The 18699-nt window shown below is 39.7% G+C and overlaps 1 protein-coding gene across 1 annotated transcript in view; it reads left to right on the top strand.

Annotated features, from left to right (window-relative positions):
- mtnr1aa (melatonin receptor 1A a) overlaps positions 1-18406 on the top strand; it is a 31231-nt gene extending 12825 nt beyond the window's left edge. Inside the window, exon 2 of the mRNA XM_044190877.1 lies at positions 16850-18406. Within this exon, the coding sequence (XP_044046812.1) occupies positions 16850-17718 (869 nt within the window). The 3' untranslated portion in view covers positions 17719-18406. The remainder of the gene's footprint in view (positions 1-16849) is intronic.
- Positions 18407-18699: the final 293 nt, after the last annotated feature.

Raw genomic sequence — 18699 nt, 5'->3', positions numbered from 1 at the left:
TATTAACATTAAATAGTGTTAATATTAGAGCATTCCTGAATTTGATAACAAGAAAAATAGATAAGGGATCAGAATTGATGAAGTTCTTTCAGTGCCCATACCTACTGTAGTTGGCATAGCAAATGCTTATTACAATTTAGTAATTCTTTGCAGCTCCTTTTTATTTGCTATGGATGTACTGTGCAGCATTTACACAGCAAACACTGCATCTACACTTTTTGTTAATGAAAGCAAAGGTACCATATACAGAAGGTTGGCAGAGGACACACAATTAGGTCTTCTACTAACGATTATTTTCTCAATAATCAACTAATTGTTTGGCCAATAAAACATTAAAAAAATGAAAAATGCCTGTCACAATTCAAATTTCTTGTTTCGTCCACCTAACAGTTCCAAACCCAAAGATTTTCAATTTACAACGATATAAAACAGAGAAAAGAACAAGGACAAGGGAATGTTTGGTATTTGTTCTTGAAACATTACTTAAATGATTAATTGAGTTTCAGGTCTGCTCTCATGTACAAACTTACAGATGACCAACTGAATAACTTTGAGAAACTTAAAGAATTTATGGTCCAGTAAATATTGATAAGACAGATGCTTCATAAAGCAAGTCGGTCTGAACCAACCATACCATGAGATGATCATATTATGACTGGAATAGTGAGAGGAGTGCGAGGCAAGCTGTTAAGTTGGTGTTTTCACAACAACATAAAATGATCCCTGGTTTTGGGGTCAAGGTTATGCTAAATAAATCCCCAAATGGTTACATCAGATTTTGGCCTGGCCTGGCCTGGTGTGGAGAGATGCATAGTTGGTGCTAGGCCTTCGGGGAGAGGGTGATGATGTTACCAGAGGATGTGAACCTCTTTCCTGCTGAGGGTGTAAAATGTTTGGAGAGCTGTACGTCAAATTATTGTGAAAGCAGAATATGAGAATCTGTCCTCCCCTTCTTTTGAAATTCAATTAGGTTTCAGAATGGGATGCAGCAGATTCTGTCAACTATTCTGTGCAGAGGCTTAAATACAGTATTGTCAGATCCAAAATGAGTAATTTATCATTCATTCATCATCTGCGTCCATTAATTCCACATAAGCTAAATCATCCTGTCAAGAGTCCAAATTACTGCCCTGTGCTGTAATTTTAGGCCACTTAAGTGTGTGTGTGTGTGTGTGTGTGTGTGTGTGTGTGTGTGTGTGTGTGTGTGTGTGTGTGTGTTCACAGTTGAGGTTAGACTAATATAATAAGACTAAGAAGTAGATTTAAGTTAACTTTGGTTGAAGGGCTAACGTTAGGCATGTAGGGCTGAGGGTTACGAGTAGGATTAGGGGCTAAAGAAACGCTCTCAGGGCCCTGTGTGTGGTTGTGTCTTTGCATACACATATGTCTACACTCTCGGTTGTGAATGTATGTGTTAATTTCTGTGAGGCTGAGGTGTGAATTATGTTGTAATAGTGCGGACATAATTAGTCAATCAACAGAAAATGTATAATTTTTGAATAATTCTTTTGATCCATCGTTTAACCTGCTTTAATTGATTTTTTTTGGCCACTTGGGGGCAGCGCAACAAGCGTCATTTGAAGACACACTTTGGGCTCTGGGAACTTCTGAAGGGTATTTTTCAGTATTTTCTGACGTTATATAGACTAAACAGTTATTTTTTTATTGAAAAAATAATTGAGAGATTGTTTTATAATGAAAATATGGTTTAGTTGCAGCCCAAGGTATGCTTGCGTGTTGCTGAATTTGGTTTGCTTATTTATTTCCCCAAATCCTTTAGCTTTAGGTCCCCCTGCAGACGACAACAAACTAAAAACTCAGATGCATCAGGGTCCATTTGTTCCATGCCTGAAAAGCAAATAATCTAACAGAAATATTGTATTCGGAGTGATGTTGGTTGTGTTTGGGTGCTCCTTTCTACCACCAGCTTGTCATTGTTACAGAATATTTTGACTATTTTGTTTGTATGACAAGCGTGGGTGGGTGATTGATGTCTGTCTGCCAACTGCTCTGTGTGTTTACACATGATGCTTATGTTTCTGTGTATTTACTGTTGGCCCATGAAGCTTCTTTACACATGCAGATACAATTTCTATGTGCATTATGTGACTGTACACACACACACACGCACTGTGTGTTTAAGTGAACTTTTGATCTTGTCATCATAATTAAGATGGGAATGGCTGCACAGGATGTGATACGAGTTTGAGAGACACATGAATGTGGAAAATACTAGTGATACAAAACACGATAGTTGGTTTTTAATATGGGGATTAGTGAGAATATGACATTCTGGCTGCTCTGTATGTGACTTTGAAGCAGAGCTGTTACATGCAATAAATAGGAAATTAGAGACTATGTCCAAAGCTTATGCTCACAGTGACACTCTGGAAAAAATGGTAAGATAAGCCGTTAAAGCAATAAAGTACGGCTCATCTGTTCAAAGCCCTCAAATTTATGGTATGTAAGTCTGAAAACACAGTAAAAAGATGGCATTCAAAAAATGCAGAAAGAATCCCAACTATGGTATAAGGAGATTACATTGAGCTCTTTTAAGTCAATTGGGGTTATATAGGATAATGGCTATAACTGCTGCACAAACTAATCATATATAATAAAGCTCAACATATGCGAAAGCTGTGGTCTGACCTCAACTTTCCATGGGAACAGCAACAATATATCAAAAATATACAAAAGATTGTTGGCTTTAGGACAGTTATATAACTCCTTACATTAGATTCATCTCCTAAAACATCATACAAACCCATCTCTTGCATATCATTCTGATAACGGTAGACAGATGTACCATGGATACATTGTCACTTAAATTGCTCTGCAAAATTGTTCAAAACAGGACGCTTTCAATCTATAAAAAGTTGGATGTTGAGCAGAATAAACGTATCTACAGGCTCTGCAGGGCAATTGTTGCAGTAACCTCTTTAACCACCGTAAAACATTTTGCTGGTTATAGAGGTTGTCAGCGAGCACAAGGAATGTTTGAGAATGAACTCTACACAGGTAGCTCTAGTACTATTGTCAATGAAGAAATCAATGCCTGTGTTTTCCTTTTGGCCACTAGGGGGCAGCGGACCAACCTGTAAACATAACATTGACTTATTATCACCTGATAAGGTTGTTGTGGTAAATGTGTTTGCAAAGTTTCGCATGAAGCAACATTAGCATTCATTCATTGTGGTCATTCATTTGGAGTCATCTTTGTGTCCACCTGATGGATGTAAGTCTAAAATTCACTCTCCTTAAAGCTCTGTTTTGGTCTCCACCAGCTCTTAAGGAAATATCTGGCTCTTTAGCTGCTAAATGTTTTACTATGTTCACCAGCTAGTCAATTTACTTTCTCTTGCTTACTGCTGCTGGAAATGTGATGAGAACAGTGAGAGTGAACCAAAACAGAAAAGTTAATAGCTCAAGAAACCAAAACAAGTTGAAAGACATTAAAACACTCCATAGAGCTGATGGAAACTGCAGATTTGGGTGATAAATATCTGTGGGTTTGTCAGCTTTAAAGGTACGAAGAGCCAAAATAAAAGGTCATCATGCACGTAATCTACTGTATGTAGAAACATGGTGCGCATCCAAGCTGTGGTGACAGATGGCTTTGAGGTACTGGTGAAAACACTGGATTCATGGTTTCTAATACCAAGCTGCAAATATTTCACCCAAAACAAGATCCTGAAATTGTACAGCAGCTGTCGTGAGAAAGTGGAGCTAACAGCACAGCAACACACACACACACACCCGCACACACACCCACACACCCACACACACACATGCACAGATGCACACTCGGCATCAGCTGTGCAGTATGATAAGCTCTGAACTTCCACCATGTATGAGACTGCCTCCACAACCACTGTAATGTATATTAATAGTTAATTGAAAATAACATGAACTCCAGGCATAAGTATTTACTATTGTAGAGTCTAGTACTGTATTTAAAGCTGGAGTGCGGGACTTTTACATATAAATGAACATCCGTTACATTCAGGCAATGCTGATTAAGCCTATCATTTTTAAGTTTTTAAATCTGGTGTTTGTGGCGACAATCCCGCGCTGGCACACCGGTAATGATGCGTTTTACATTTATGTTTTACAACCAGCAATGATTGGTTTGGCTTTGATTTGATTTGGTTTGCCAAAGTGGAAGTGGGAGCAACCCACTGGAGAGAATGTTTATTATTGAGCATTGTTCATTGTTTATTTTGTTTATTATGATTGTATAGTTTGTGTTAATATGCTTTGGTAACGTTTTTATTGTAGTCATGCCAATAAAGCCACTTGAATTGAAATTGAACAGAGTTGACGCAATTCTCCCTCTACATGGCTCTGGAGCAACCATAGCGAAAGAGTAGGTTATAGCAACTAGGAGTAAAACCTAAGAAGCTCCAAGAAAAGTGTCTGCTGCTCCAGATAAAAAAGAAACTCTGCGTTCAGAGGAAGGATTACTGTCAAAACAAGAAAGCGATGGACGGCAAGGACAAACACGGATAGCCATTGGTGTAGCTTTAGCTTTTCCTTGTTGGAGAGCTGAGAGAAGGGATTGAGGGCAGACACAGATGTCACGTTACTGCTCTTGGACAGGTTGGTAAAATATTTGGAGTAGGCTATGTAGCTATTACATTTACTCTACCTGAATAATGGATTATTGTCTTGGAACTGTGGAAATTTCTCTCTATTTTTGAAACTATTTCTGAACATGAGCTTGGGGCGAGCTCACCAGTAGGCGTACGTCATAAGCATGAGTCGACAGTGTTTGTGTAATCACTCTCACTGCCAGAAGGGGGAGACAAAAGTTCCGCACTCCAGCTTAAATTACATTTTATTTAAATTATCAGGGAAAAATGATATATGGTTATATATTGTAAATCATTACTCTAATACAAAATATATGGTGTATAACTTTTAGGTTATACTTCCCAGCACTATATGCAGCTACCCTGCATTAGTGTTTTCCATTATGTGGCCAAGTGTCAGTTCAGGAAGTAATGTGAGGTTCAGCATAGAAAATAATACGGGTGTGGAGGTCAGGGAGTTTTGATGGGTGTTCATAAACTGTACAAACATTTGGCCTTTGATGTCATTGCAGGTTCCCTTATTGTCTCTTACCAGTAGTTAATTTTGTGCTTTTCCCAATTCAGGGAGACTCTGCTCTTTATAGTTTCATGTTCATTTTATTTCAAATTAACCAAAATGTTTCCTTTCATTTCCTCTCAAAAGTGTAATACATAACACAAGACTGGTCCTCTTGTTTAAAATGCTGAAGGAAAGAGGACGTTTTTTCACTTAAATATGCAATGCAAAAGTTGGCATTAGATAAAAGGACTAAAAGCATTTTACAGCAAGTAGTTTATATTAATTTGGCAGCTACTGAAAGTTTGTTTATAATTTCTGTGAGCACTATAGAAAAATACATATACTATATTTAAATTAAGATTTAAAACCATTTCAAATCTACAATACAGTACATGTATAGTGTATGTATAATCAGTTCTCAATATTAAAATTTTTAACAAAAACATTCTGGATTTTACTGTAGTTTAGCTTGGACTTTTATTGTACAATAACCTCAATAACCTTGAAGCATGATGAGTGTGCTCATTTCATAATGAGTGGCAGTAACTCCTCATTAAATTCTTGCTTCCCAGGGACCTAAATGACATAAATGGGATCAATCCAATCTTCTGACAGGATCAAGCTGCTTGGTAATTGCAAATGGGAATCCACGCCCGCCCTGTAATTGGTTGCTGCAAGTTTGTGTGTATTGCGTTTGTGTGTGCGTATGTGTGTGACTCAGTGAAATGTGAGTGCTCGATGGAGGCTGTGTGCCAATGTTAACTGTAGCACTTGATTTTTTACATTTAGTCTTTTGCCAAAAACATTTATTAATTTCAGTCACAATTTGGTTGTTTGTTTGTCGATTTTAGTCGACTTGTACTGGAAGAAAACTGTATAGGATTTAATCTAATTTTGTGTTTTTGTGTGACTTAATGCTGTCACTGCTGGCTTATCACAGTGTGATGGATACATTTATGTCTATGGTTGATTAAAGTTGCTATAAAACACTTTGGAAAAGCCCAGTCAACCCAAATATATTGGGAAATATATAAATTTGAATGAAGTCTTCTAAATCAGTGGATCACTCGAGGGGGCAAAAATAAATGCGCACATTTTTCGCGTCAAGTTCAACTTTGGTGAACTTTGACATGCAGATTTCTGCTGTTGACTTAGCAAGCCATCTTAATAATGCTGTCCTTTGAGGTAACAGGGAGCTGGAGAATCCAAAATGGAGGAAGCTAATGTAGCTTTTCAAATTGGCTGTGTTGCACCATCCAGTTTTAATTATCCACCTCTGTTGCAGTACAAACTGCTCAACAAACATCAATTGTTTGCAGACAGTTATGAGACAGGAGTTGATGGTGCAAATACGTCTTTTGAATGAACTGCGTGAACTGTTATCCGGTTAGCGATTGAGCTAGAAAATGGAAAGAAGCTCAGAGAGCTATTGTGACTGACTAGCACTAGCATGTTCCCTTGCCAGCCTGTTAGCGGTTAGCTCACCAGCTACAGCAGACTCTAGCACCACCTATTTCTTGAAGATGCGTGGAAGAATTTTGCTGCATCAGTTTCTGGTATGACAGGGCTTTAAGGATTCCACAGTCATCATCTTTGCTGTGAACTGTCACTATGGTGACACAGTGTTACCTGGCTCTGTTTACCTGTTTACGACTGACTGAACGTTCATTCAGTTTTGTCACAGCTTTTAGTTACAAGCTATTAAGTTATTGTTTCGTTTTTGTTGTGGATTTGCTGTGACCAACAAATATTTTTCTTTATTCTTTCTTTTTTTTCCATTTTGCTTTATTTGGATAGTGATAGTAGAGAGTGACAGGAAAGGCAGGGAGAGAGAGAGGGGATGACATGCAGCAAGGGCCCGGGGCCGGATTCGAACTGCGGTAAGGACTCAGCCCTGATATGTGGTGAGCGCTCTACCCGGTGATACTGTGGTGCCTGCAAATATTTTTCTTGATAGCTGTCATTGAAAAAAAAGTATCCACCCTTTTAACACCACTCTTAATGGCCACAAACATCAGATCAGATATGCTGTACCATAAGGGTGTCAGACTTGTTTATCATTTCAACTATCAAACATGGCTCCATGTAATGTTCTAAAGCCTTGAGGCTCTTTGTCATCATCCACTAACCTGCTGGATCATAACTAGGAGCAGAATCGGATGTTTCAACACCCTCCATGTGACCATCTGCAGACAGTACCTCTGTTCATGTATACAGTAGCCCTCTGTCTGCAGAGCTGGTGCGTGAGAGATACAGAGAGAGAGAGAGAAGCATTGGTCACCATAACACTGTACACAAACCTATCCTGGTTGAACTTTAAGTCTGTCTCCCCCTATCTGGGTCAGCCCATCAGCCCTCTGCCACGCTCTGCACTGGTCTGCCTTTCAGACAGCTACTCTACTACTCAGACTGGAATCACCTGTTGAACACTGAGGCAGGATGGAGGGGGGTGGAAAGGTACCCTTTTGTGAGTAGGACAGGTGGGGTAAGAACAGCCTCAAAAATCTATTTAGAGCAGATAATGTGTCTGTATTGTGTTCAAACATGTTGCACTTCCATTTTGTTCTTTGTATGTTTGAAGGGATTTTCACACAGCAAACAAACTAATTCATACAGAACTCCAACCCTTATTTTGGTGGTTGTAATGTAGTGTGCATGTTTGTGGGTTTGTATGTGTAAAGGTCCGTTTTGCAACAATGATGCTTTTAGAATTAGGTTTTGAGAAATTGTGCTCTTTGGGGATTTGTGAAGAAAACCGGCTTTCAAAGCAAAGCTAAGCTTCAGAAAACACAAAAGTGACACTGTAAAATGTGGTCATTGTGCAAAAATAATGGAAAAAGTCTAAATTATGAAAATAATGAAGGATTTCCAGCAGCATCGTGAGAATACAGTGTTAGCTAAAACTAGTAGCGCTGTTTTCAAAGTTCAAGTTCGAACAAAGTAGACCTAGTAAGTCATTTGTTAGAATTAATTTAAACACAACCCATTTAGCCTAATCCTGAACTGTGTTGTAAAATTTATGTTGTTCTGATTATTCATGGTTCTTCTGCTGCCTCACTTGAGTGACAAGCTACCGTTACTGTAAGGCAGCTGCATTTTGCAAAGTCAGCAAACAGCCTCACCTGCAGGCATTGTCCTACTTTATGTCCTCTATCTGTAGTCTTGGATGGTAAAAAGAAGACAGAATATCCTACATTGCATAGAACTGCAAACGGTATTTAATTTTTCTCTATAACAGATGCTGTAGCTGAGCCACACTGAGTGTGCCTCACTGGGGAGCAGCTGGAGTACTGTAAATGTTAGCAGCACCAGCAGCTACAAAAGCTGTGGCCACATGGTTCACCCAACCCACAGCTCCTCAGGGAATCTAAAAGTACAGTATCCCCCACACACTGACCTGATCATCAAGATCAGTGTGATGGAACGATAAATGCTTGTACATCTATGACGAAAGCTGACAATACTGGTGTTTCACAGATATTAGAGTTGCAAAAATAGTTAATTTTCATTCCTGGTCTGACAAACAGGTTAATTTTTTATATCCTGTTTTGCCAGTAGTTCATGACACATGACGACTGTGTAATCAGATTGACAACATGACATTGGACAACTTGTCTAGGGGGCTTTATCTGGAAGACGTGACTGGACCTGTCAGGCTGTGTCAGTCCACCAGCTGTGGGGGCCTGGCTGACATCCAGTGTGACACCACCCGTGGTGTTTTGTCATCTCTGCTCCCTGACCAGAGAAAGTAAGTGTGGCGGACAGGTATTTTCACAACACATGATCCTCAAAATTGCAGTGGTGACTGTAAGAAAGAGGCCCAGCAATTTAAGATTGAGACTGCTTATTTAGGTTTTTCAGGTTTGACGAGGCTGGACAGTTAGGTGGTAAACCTCACTGGATCTGAGATGTTAAAATCTCACTCAAGTTGTGTCCCAGTGCTAACACCCACAGGACATCATAACACTGCCAAGAAGAACAGGAGCTCATTAGTCTTTCCTTAAATAAAGCAAAGACAAAATACTTAATAGAGATCTGAAATGTGTAGCTGTTAGCAAAATTCCTTTCTCACTGGTGAAAGAGAATGCTGTTTCAAAATTTGTGCTGGACAAAGAACATTGTGTGCTAACCTGGGAATATCTTGAAGGAATTTCCTTCCCAATGGGAAAATGTTCTCCATCTGATAAGAGAATTACACAAGAGCACATAGTGGTAAACATTGTTGGATGTCATGAGTCAGGAAATAACCTTGAACTAAAACACAGCCCACAAAAAATACATTGAGCTGTCATGGTCATAAGCATTTCTTAACTGCCAATGTTTGTGTGTTGTGTGTTAACTGTTGTGATTAAAACTTGATTCTGACATTTAGATAATCTCCGGGCTACTTGCGCCAGGCTGCTTTATGAAAACAGCCGTGGTGCTTGATGTGAGCTAGAATCAGGTTGGCAGTGCATAATGCTGCTTTCCACTCTGCTGTTTCTGGTTGGTACTTCCCCAGCAGAGAGGGCACTTGAGGTCAGTTTGTAAATCCCTTCTTTCCTTTGTTACACCAGGGTAGGAATAAACCACTTCTACCTAAATCCATGTCAAAAATGCTTCCTTTTTCACTATTCTCTCAGCAGCTGAAAACAAATTCTCCATACAGCAACGGAGAAGGCCAGTGACAGATTTTGTCTTCCAGCATCCATGTTTTATTATTAATGTACTGTACGTTAGGTGTGTTTTTGTGCTCATCCTAGACTCTTGAAATAGCTTCAGTAAGAGAAGTGAGGAGATTAAACCCACGGAGTCTCATCATCCACGCCTGTCACTGGCTTCATTCATAAACACAATATCCCCAAATCCAATAGTGACCCAGGGACATAATCACTCTGCTTCTTCATATGGCTGCCTCCATCTCTCTCTCTTTTTATGTGTTTCTTCTTCTCTCTCTTTCTCTACCTCTTTCTCTCTCTCTGTGTTTCCCTTTCTCTTATTATTAAAGCAGATCCAACATCACAGTTGCTGTTTTGTGTGCATTTTGTCACATTTCTCTGTGCACACCCGGGAGCTGCCACCCTAGTTGTGCCAGATGGAGTGCCATGATAATCTGATTCTTTTTTCCTTCCCTGTCATAGCGGTAGCTGGGAGATATTTTGAGTGAATTCTACAAGACCTCGCTAAATGCCCCCAACACACAGTCACAGACTCACAAAAACACATTATATCCTCTCATTCATCAAGGACTCATCTTTATTCAAGACTAACGAATTTGTTGGCACAGTTACTGATCGCTGAATCATGTATGAGCAGTAAGGAGCTCAGTAATGATGAAAGGAAATTCACAAGAAGAATATGATCTCTTAGAGGAAAAGAAAATGTGCAGAAAGTTAAGTCATTGAGGGTTCTGTTTAAATGGCGCAATGGCATAGACCAACACAAAGTACTAGGTCATGGTGGCAAGGTCAATTAATGTGTATCCAAGTGCATCTTCTATTTCTGTTCAAAAAGATGTTTCTTTTTTTTCCAACAAAGTGGAATATAAGTCGGATGGGTGATGTGTCACATTATTTGTGCCATACAATTTAAACTGCTGTGTCAGTCAGTGATGCGTGATGAAAATGGCTCACCAAATGGAGATAAATGTCAAGTTGAATTTACGTTTGTGGAGATATTTGAAGTCTTTATTTTGTTTTTTGATTTTCAATTTTGATTTTCTTTTTGTTCATCTATGTGTCAAGTTTTTGGGGTGTAATATTGAACATTTTTGTTTTGCAACAAAGTGATCCACATAAAAACTGTTCTGTTCAATTGCTGACTCTGCTGTAGGCTACAATAAAAATGTGTATAATAAAAGAGGAAGGGAGAGTGGATGGGAACCAGAATGAGAGAGGAGTGAGTTTTGAATTGTCTCAAGATTTCTTTCGTGTGACATCACGCATTAAGCTTCTTTTTTTTTTTTTTTTTGCTTAGTATTTCTATTCCTGTGAGCACTGACGTGATAGTGAGCTGCTGTAGCAAAAGAGATTCCCCTCGGGGATCAATAAAGTATTTCTGATTCTGATTCCGATAAACTGGAAAATAACAGGTTATACTTTTTGATGTGCACTGAAACACAGAAGTTTTTGTAGTTATTTTTGCAGCAGTCTGGTGTTTGCAGTTGATTTAATAAGAAAAACTGCATATTACCAAGTGCAATAGTACTGCACTTTGCCATGACACTTTCCAAATTAGACATCACAGAAGGAAAACATATATCTGCCCTTCTGCCTTTTGATGGTTTTAGAGATTTGATCAACTCTAGGGCAAGGCATTCATGTTGTCTAAAGCAGTTGTGGCACTAACCTGCAATACCGCTATAGTTGCGTTAAAAACAGTAGTTTTCATCTGGAACTAAATGCGTCTTCCGGTTTGAGACGGAGCACTTTAAAGTGTTTTAAAGAGTATTTAGTACTATTTCTGACATTTCAGCAAAATATCAACACTGTCCCTTTATGCTACTTCATACATCTTGCTCACAGCAATGGGCATGACAAGTACATTTCAAGGTCAGGAAAATACCCACGTCTTATAGCATAGCTTTTAATAGTCTTTGCACTGCCATTAAAACAGAGCCAGATGTTTATAATTGAAATTCATAATATTATATATGCATTTGACTATACATGTAGTGTCATTATTATCAGAATTTACATATATACTTGACATTTACACTTTGAAATGTATTCATATTCCTGGGCTGGTTTTTCATACACTCACATACATTAAAATTAACGTTTTGCAGTATGTTCTGCCAAGGGCGGTGGAGTTAAGGCCTTTACATGCTTTTTCTGCACATTCCGCTCTGGCCTCAGTAACCTCCCCTGACAAGGTATGCAGTTAGACTTGACTGTGGGTAATGGAATGCCTACAGTAGTTCATTAGTGCCTTGGGGACATAAGGCCAGTGTGTCTAGGCTGACGTATTCAGACTTGCTCCACCTGCTGCTAACCTCATAACATAATCATAACATGCATCATATGGTGAAGGCAAAAATGTTACACTGTATACTAACTGCGCAAAATCTCAAATTAAACTGAACACACACATTCTCCTGTTCAAACATTATCAGAACTTGTTTCTTCCATTTTAAGAAAGAGGCATCATATTCATATTTATTCATCAGTAAAACAGCCTATAACAGTTGGTAGACAGTTGTCTGCGCAGATTGCCAGTAGGTTGATGTCTGATATTTTGCCAGAAATACGCCCATATGGCACTCAAAATATGTTTAGTTAGGTTAAAATTCAAAGTGATTTGCTGAGGTTTGAAATGATTTTTTGGGAAATACACACAGCAATACAATATTCACAGCAAGCTGTTTTACCAAACAAACTGGGCAATGAGGGCCTCAGTCAGAGGGGTGACAAAGAATCCAAGGACCACTGACAGAACTACAGAGTTTGTTGAGATAGCACATTTTGAATGGACAGTCAGAGCAGCACTTGCTGGGCGACATATCGGAGTACTGAAAGATATCACTGGAACATCGCTGGAAAAATTGCTAGAAAACATTGGTCTGATCCAATGAAAAATGTAACTCTTCATATGTCATCCAAAGTCATCTGGAGGAAACGGACAGCTCACCACCAGTCTAACATCCTTACTGTAAAGCATGATGGTGGCACTCTCATGCTGTGGGTGCTCTTTTCAGCCCAGAGGAACAGGGAACTTGTAAGGTTGGAGGAAGAATAAAAGCAGCCAAATGTGAAGCCTTATGTTATGGTGGCAGTTTGTCTTCCCACAGGAGGGATATACAGCCAATTCAGTCAGGAGAGACTATGTTTATGAATCCAAAGTCTCACTGATTAAACATAGATCAGTTCTTGGCTAAGACTTAATTCGGGGCTAATGCCCAATTATGGGGAATAACCATATAATTGGTCAGCCCTGTGGCTTGGCCAGTGTCAATGTTTAGTTATCTGTGGGTAGGGGTGGGCGATATGGCCAAAATCTTCTATCACAGTATATGTAATTTTATATCACAGTAAAGGTATATATAATGTTACAGTCATTGTTCTCTAAATTCAATTAAGAAATGGTTTAAAATAACCATACCATAGCATACTTAATCACATTTGATTATTTTCTTCTTTTATTTGGAACTTCCAAACAAACAGAAACAATTCACTCTCCTCCTCCATATTTTCTTGTCACTCTCTTCTTCTGCGGTGGTTGGCAAACCAGCTTAGAATGTCGCACTCACGTCACGAGAGAACGTGTTAAACAGTCCTGCTGCCCAAATCATGTTACCTTGCGAGGCATCTGGATTTGCAAGATCCCGAGAGAATCACAAGATCACGTGAGAATCCAGCCCTGATTTGCTACATAGCCTGCCCTGATTATATAGCAGAAACACTAAGAGATAGCTTCCGCGGTGGAAACGGTATTGCCAAATATCTACCAGTGGACACATTTCTACCATTGCATGGTATTTACTGTCATATCATCCAACCCTATCTGTGGGAGAGGTCAGCATTGTGAGATGGAAGTGCAGAAGTGGCTTCTGTGTGGATATAATGAGTGGACAGTATTAAGATTATTTGATTGGATGATGTGAACCAATAGGGAGTAGCCTCATGAATTTGACCTGATTTGATTTAAAGAAGAGGCAAAATTTGTGAATGGTGAAGAGACAAGAGGCGGAGCTTAATTGATTAGATCAAATTAGTCAATGAACAAGTAGAAGAAGACTTAATAATATAATCGTCTCCTCTGTCTGCACTTACACTAAGCTCCATATCAAATCACAGCCCTTCCTTATCACTGCAGTGGCTTCAGGACAAGAAAGTCCTGGTATGACCCAGTAAAAGCCAGGCCTTAAATCCCTTTGGAAAATTTGTGGGAAGACTTCAGTATACCTGCTCACAGATGCTTCACTTTCAGCTTGACTGAACTGGAGTAACTGTGCTCTGAAAAATGGGACAAAATCCAAATTCAGATGGTCCAGGCTGATACAGACTCAAAGGTGTCATTACTGCCAAAATATATGTATGTATGAAAATACAATTCTAAAAACTTTTTTTTTGTGAGTCACCCCTAGTCCGCCCCTGAAAAAAATCAATTCCATTTTGAGATTATGCTGCATACTGTCCAAATGCACTGTATATATCTTTAGCTTGCAGTGTATGTCAAAATTCATTGAGAGCTACAGTGGCAAAAAATGCTCAGATAGGCTTCGCTTGTACCTAAATCCTAACAGAAAGTGTTAGAAAGTGTGGGATTGCAGAAATGGAAAAGGGACGCACCACCAGGCCATATCTCTCCTCAAGCTAAATGAAAACTCAGAGTGATGTGTCAATCACAGGAATAGTCACAGTGACAGAGACAGTGAGTGAGAGAGTCCAACAGCCAAAAGAGCCAGCTGCCTGTGGGCCTCTTACAACATGACCTTGTCAAGGTCACGACTGTTAATACTGAGTGACTTGAGTTTAAAATCCTATAACAGGATTGTTACAGTTAGGAATAGTCAAAAGGGGGAAAGGGAGCCCCTTAAAGATGACTGTTTGCACGTTAGCTCAACACCTTTGAACATGGAAAACATGTTCTCATTTGGCAGTATGCATGGAGCAGCCAGCGCTTATCTCTGCACACACACACACACACACACACACACACACACACACACACACACACACACACACACACACACACACACACACATTCACTTGTTTTTGTCATTTAAGAGGACCTGGCACTGACTTACATTAATTCCTTGGAAGCCTAGTCTAACCTTAACTATAATCACTACATTCTCAACCCGAAGCTTTACCAATAACCAAGCCTTAACCATAAAATTGTAGGGATCAGCTAGTTTGTCCACAAATGGAATTGGAAAAATGTTCTCACTTTCCAAAAAGTGTCCTCACACTCACACACAGAGGCTCACACACATACATAGAGTGAAGCTTTCTAGCAGCCATGGGACCATGACAACAGCAGGTGCACCTAATTCCCTATAGAGGGCAGCTGAATGACAGATATAAAAGGGGAAAAAAGAAATGTAATTAATAGCCACATGTGATCCCTAGCAGTAGAAGGGTTGGTATGTTCTACGGGAGATAACGGGCCACCGGGCTGATGAGTAGTGTGCTTCTAATGCTCAGGTGAGACTGACAGGTCTGCCTGCAGGTCGGGGGAGTGTGTCTAATACAGGCCAAACATCAGCACAGAAACGAAATTGCGTCTTGCACTACAGTGATTGTGGAGTTATACGATATGGTTAGTTCCCATCTGACATGCAGTAAATGCATCTTATCATCTGTGACACGGTGTTGTCACATAGGCAAAACTGGATTTGGGCCTCATAATATGGTGCTTACATATACATACAACACATTCATAATATAATAGGTAAGTGGCAGCTGTGAAAATGCTGTGTGGCTAGATGTTAGGATCCTCCAACATCACATGACAGGCCACTCAACAGTAAATAATACTAAAATACAGAGGTCTGCATAATTAAGGAAAACTGGAGATAAGCAGTGTGTGCCTACACACACAAGTGAGGCTGTTTCCACAGAGCGTAATAAGATATTTGCTCTTTCAAGTGCACGTTATGTATTTCACTTAAAAGAGGTTGAGGATCACAGTCGCTGTCCATCATCTCTCTGCATGCAACAGTGTGTTCCCTAACAAGCCAAATTTTTGTTTGTTTTTTGGTCAAATATTCCCATCAGTCAAAGAATATACTCGTGCGCCCTTGATTACCACCTGGCCTGTAGATCATGTTTGCCTGGGATGCACAAAGTGGAGTCCATGCTTGCAAGTAGAATATGCATTATTTTGTGACAGGGACCTCCCTTTCATTATTCACCAACATCAAAAGCTGACAATTGAATGCAAGTTGAAGTTTACACAGGGGGGAAACTACCAAATGTGTTCACACAAGCGCACATACAAGTATACACATACACACAAACAATACAAAATTTGCAGATGCATGCCCTCTCAACATCTAGCCTTGAGGCCCTTTCCCTCTGGCTTATGTAACGAAGTAGCAACAAAAACAAATGTCTCTAAAGGATTGTGCTGGAGTTTCTGCATGTTTTAGCATATTTACAAATCATGTATACTTAAATTACTGCCAGGCATTTTCCAAAGCATACCATAGCTTTTTGGATTTTCAAAAGGATTATCCTTCCCGCCAGGCAGCTTTTGCTTTTCTTTTAAATGTCAATGCGGTATAAAAATGAAGAGCCTTGATCCTTGATTTAGATCATCACATGGATCTTCAGTGTGATGGTTTAAAATTTGTCAAAGCTATGTTATTGTTCTGTGCTAATGCAGTTGCCACTCAACTTCATCGTCTAAATTAGGAGTTTCTGGCTTAAGTAAAGGACGAAGATGACAGTGACTAGTAAACCTTAACCCAAGCTTGAAATTGTCCCTTCAGAAACCACCTGGGTGACATTACAGGTGTTTTTTCTTTCTCTGTGATGTTCATGTTTTTGTACTGTGTCCTCTGTAAGCTGACATTTCTTTCTCCATACTGAAACAAATGGCTGCCTGAAAGGTGGGAAAAAGCAAATGCTAAAACAAGCAAAATAGTGGCACAGTCCTTTCTCAGGCAGATAATTAGAAAATGTTTCTGAATGAATAATTTGGCATTCTCTCTGCACAATCACTCACACTGTCTTTGTCTCGTTCATTTGGATGACCAATCTGCTCTGCTTCTGTTGTCAATGACTCATGTGCCCTCCCTTGTCTCTCCCGTGGGTGTGTGTTTTGTCTGTAGGGAACATCTTTGTGGTGAGCCTGGCAGTGGCAGACCTTGTGGTGGCCATCTACCCATACCCTCTGGTTCTCACCTCCATCTTCCACAATGGCTGGAACCTGGGTTACGTCCACTGTCAGATCAGCGGCTTCCTCATGGGCGTCAGCGTCATCGGCTCCATCTTCAACATCACCGGCATCGCCATCAATCGATACTGTTACATCTGCCACAGCCTCAAGTATGATAAACTGTACAGTGACAAAAACTCTGTCTGCTATGTGATGTTAATCTGGGCACTAACTGTGGTGGCCATCGTGCCCAACCTGTTTGTGGGTTCACTTCAGTATGACCCGCGAGTTTACTCCTGCACCTTTGAACAGTCAGCCAGCTCAGCGTACACTATCGCAGTGGTTTTCTTTCACTTTATTTTACCCATCATGATTGTCACCTACTGCTACCTGCGCATTTGGATACTGGTCATACAGGTGAGGAGACGGGTCAAGCCAGACAATCGGCCTAAGCTAACACCACACGACGTTAGAAACTTTGTCACCATGTTTGTGGTGTTTGTGCTCTTTGCTGTTTGCTGGGCGCCACTCAACTTCATTGGTCTGGCTGTTGCAATCAAACCAGAGGTAGTGGTTCCCCTCATCCCTGAGTGGTTATTTGTGGCCAGCTACTTCATGGCCTACTTCAATAGCTGCCTTAATGCCATTGTGTATGGTGTGCTGAACCAGAACTTCCGCCGTGAGTACAAGCGCATTGTAGTGTCAGTGTGCACGGCACGCATCTTTTTTCAGGACAGCTCCAACGATGCAGGGGAGAGGCTCAAGAGTAAACCATCACCACTCATGACCAACAATAACCAGGTCAAGGTGGACTCTGTCTGAACCGGAACTGAGAGCAATATAGAAGGGACTGATATGCTGTAACTGAGAGTAAAAAAGAAAAAGAAAAAAATCTGAGTTAGAAAAATACCAAAAATAAATATAAAACAGCTTCTATCCTCTAAGCTGTCCACAGACTGTCTTTTGGTGCTATCTGACCTCTGAACAATCACAGTAAAAACAGAGGTGCGTATTATCTTTGTCTTTTATCAAGCACTTTTGTTTGCAGTACCTGTAGTACAGTAAATATGATGTCCATTTTGTTTTCATGTTTACAGTGATGATATAAATGTATCATGCATTATATAAGTATTTATTTTGTATGAAATGTCATGTAGATATATAGTAAGATATATCAGGTTCCAGTTAAATGAAGACTGTATTGTATCAGGCCAATTAAACATTTCTACAAAACTTGGTTGAAAATATAACCAGAAGTTTATAAATGAAGTTAACCAATTTTAATAACCTCATTGTGACACTGTAACACTAACTGAGTGCAATGTGGGTTGCTGCTGTCTTATTATACCTTGCAATTCATTAGGTGAATATATATTTTAGTCTCTTTCTCTCTCTCTCTCTCTCTCTCTCTCTTTCTCTCTCTCTCTGCCACCTTGTGAGCTCATTATACTGTATGCATGGATATCAGGAATTATTCATATGCAAAATAAAATCTGATAATGATGGTGGATCTCCTTTAGTCCTGTGTCCAATTTACTCACAAAGTTAATTGCAATTCTGTAAATGCATTCAACAATTCTGAACTATCACCATATACCATTATCATAACAGTGTACTCCCCAAAGCAATTGTTGTGATCTCGGTACACAGCCTCACTAAACAGGAGTTTAACAGAGCAGGAAATATGAGCTGTTAGATGATCAGAAAAATGTCATCAAGGTTTTATACAAATACCACAAAATGTACACTCAGATGCCAGTTTATTGGGTACACCTTGCTAAAACAATACAATTCAACAGCACC

The sequence above is a fragment of the Siniperca chuatsi genome, linkage group LG3, assembly GCF_020085105.1.
Source record: "Siniperca chuatsi isolate FFG_IHB_CAS linkage group LG3, ASM2008510v1, whole genome shotgun sequence".
NCBI classification, from domain to species: domain Eukaryota; kingdom Metazoa; phylum Chordata; class Actinopteri; order Centrarchiformes; family Sinipercidae; genus Siniperca; species Siniperca chuatsi.
Note: the sequence above shows the minus strand (reverse complement) of the source record. Positions and strands in the feature narration are given on the sequence as shown.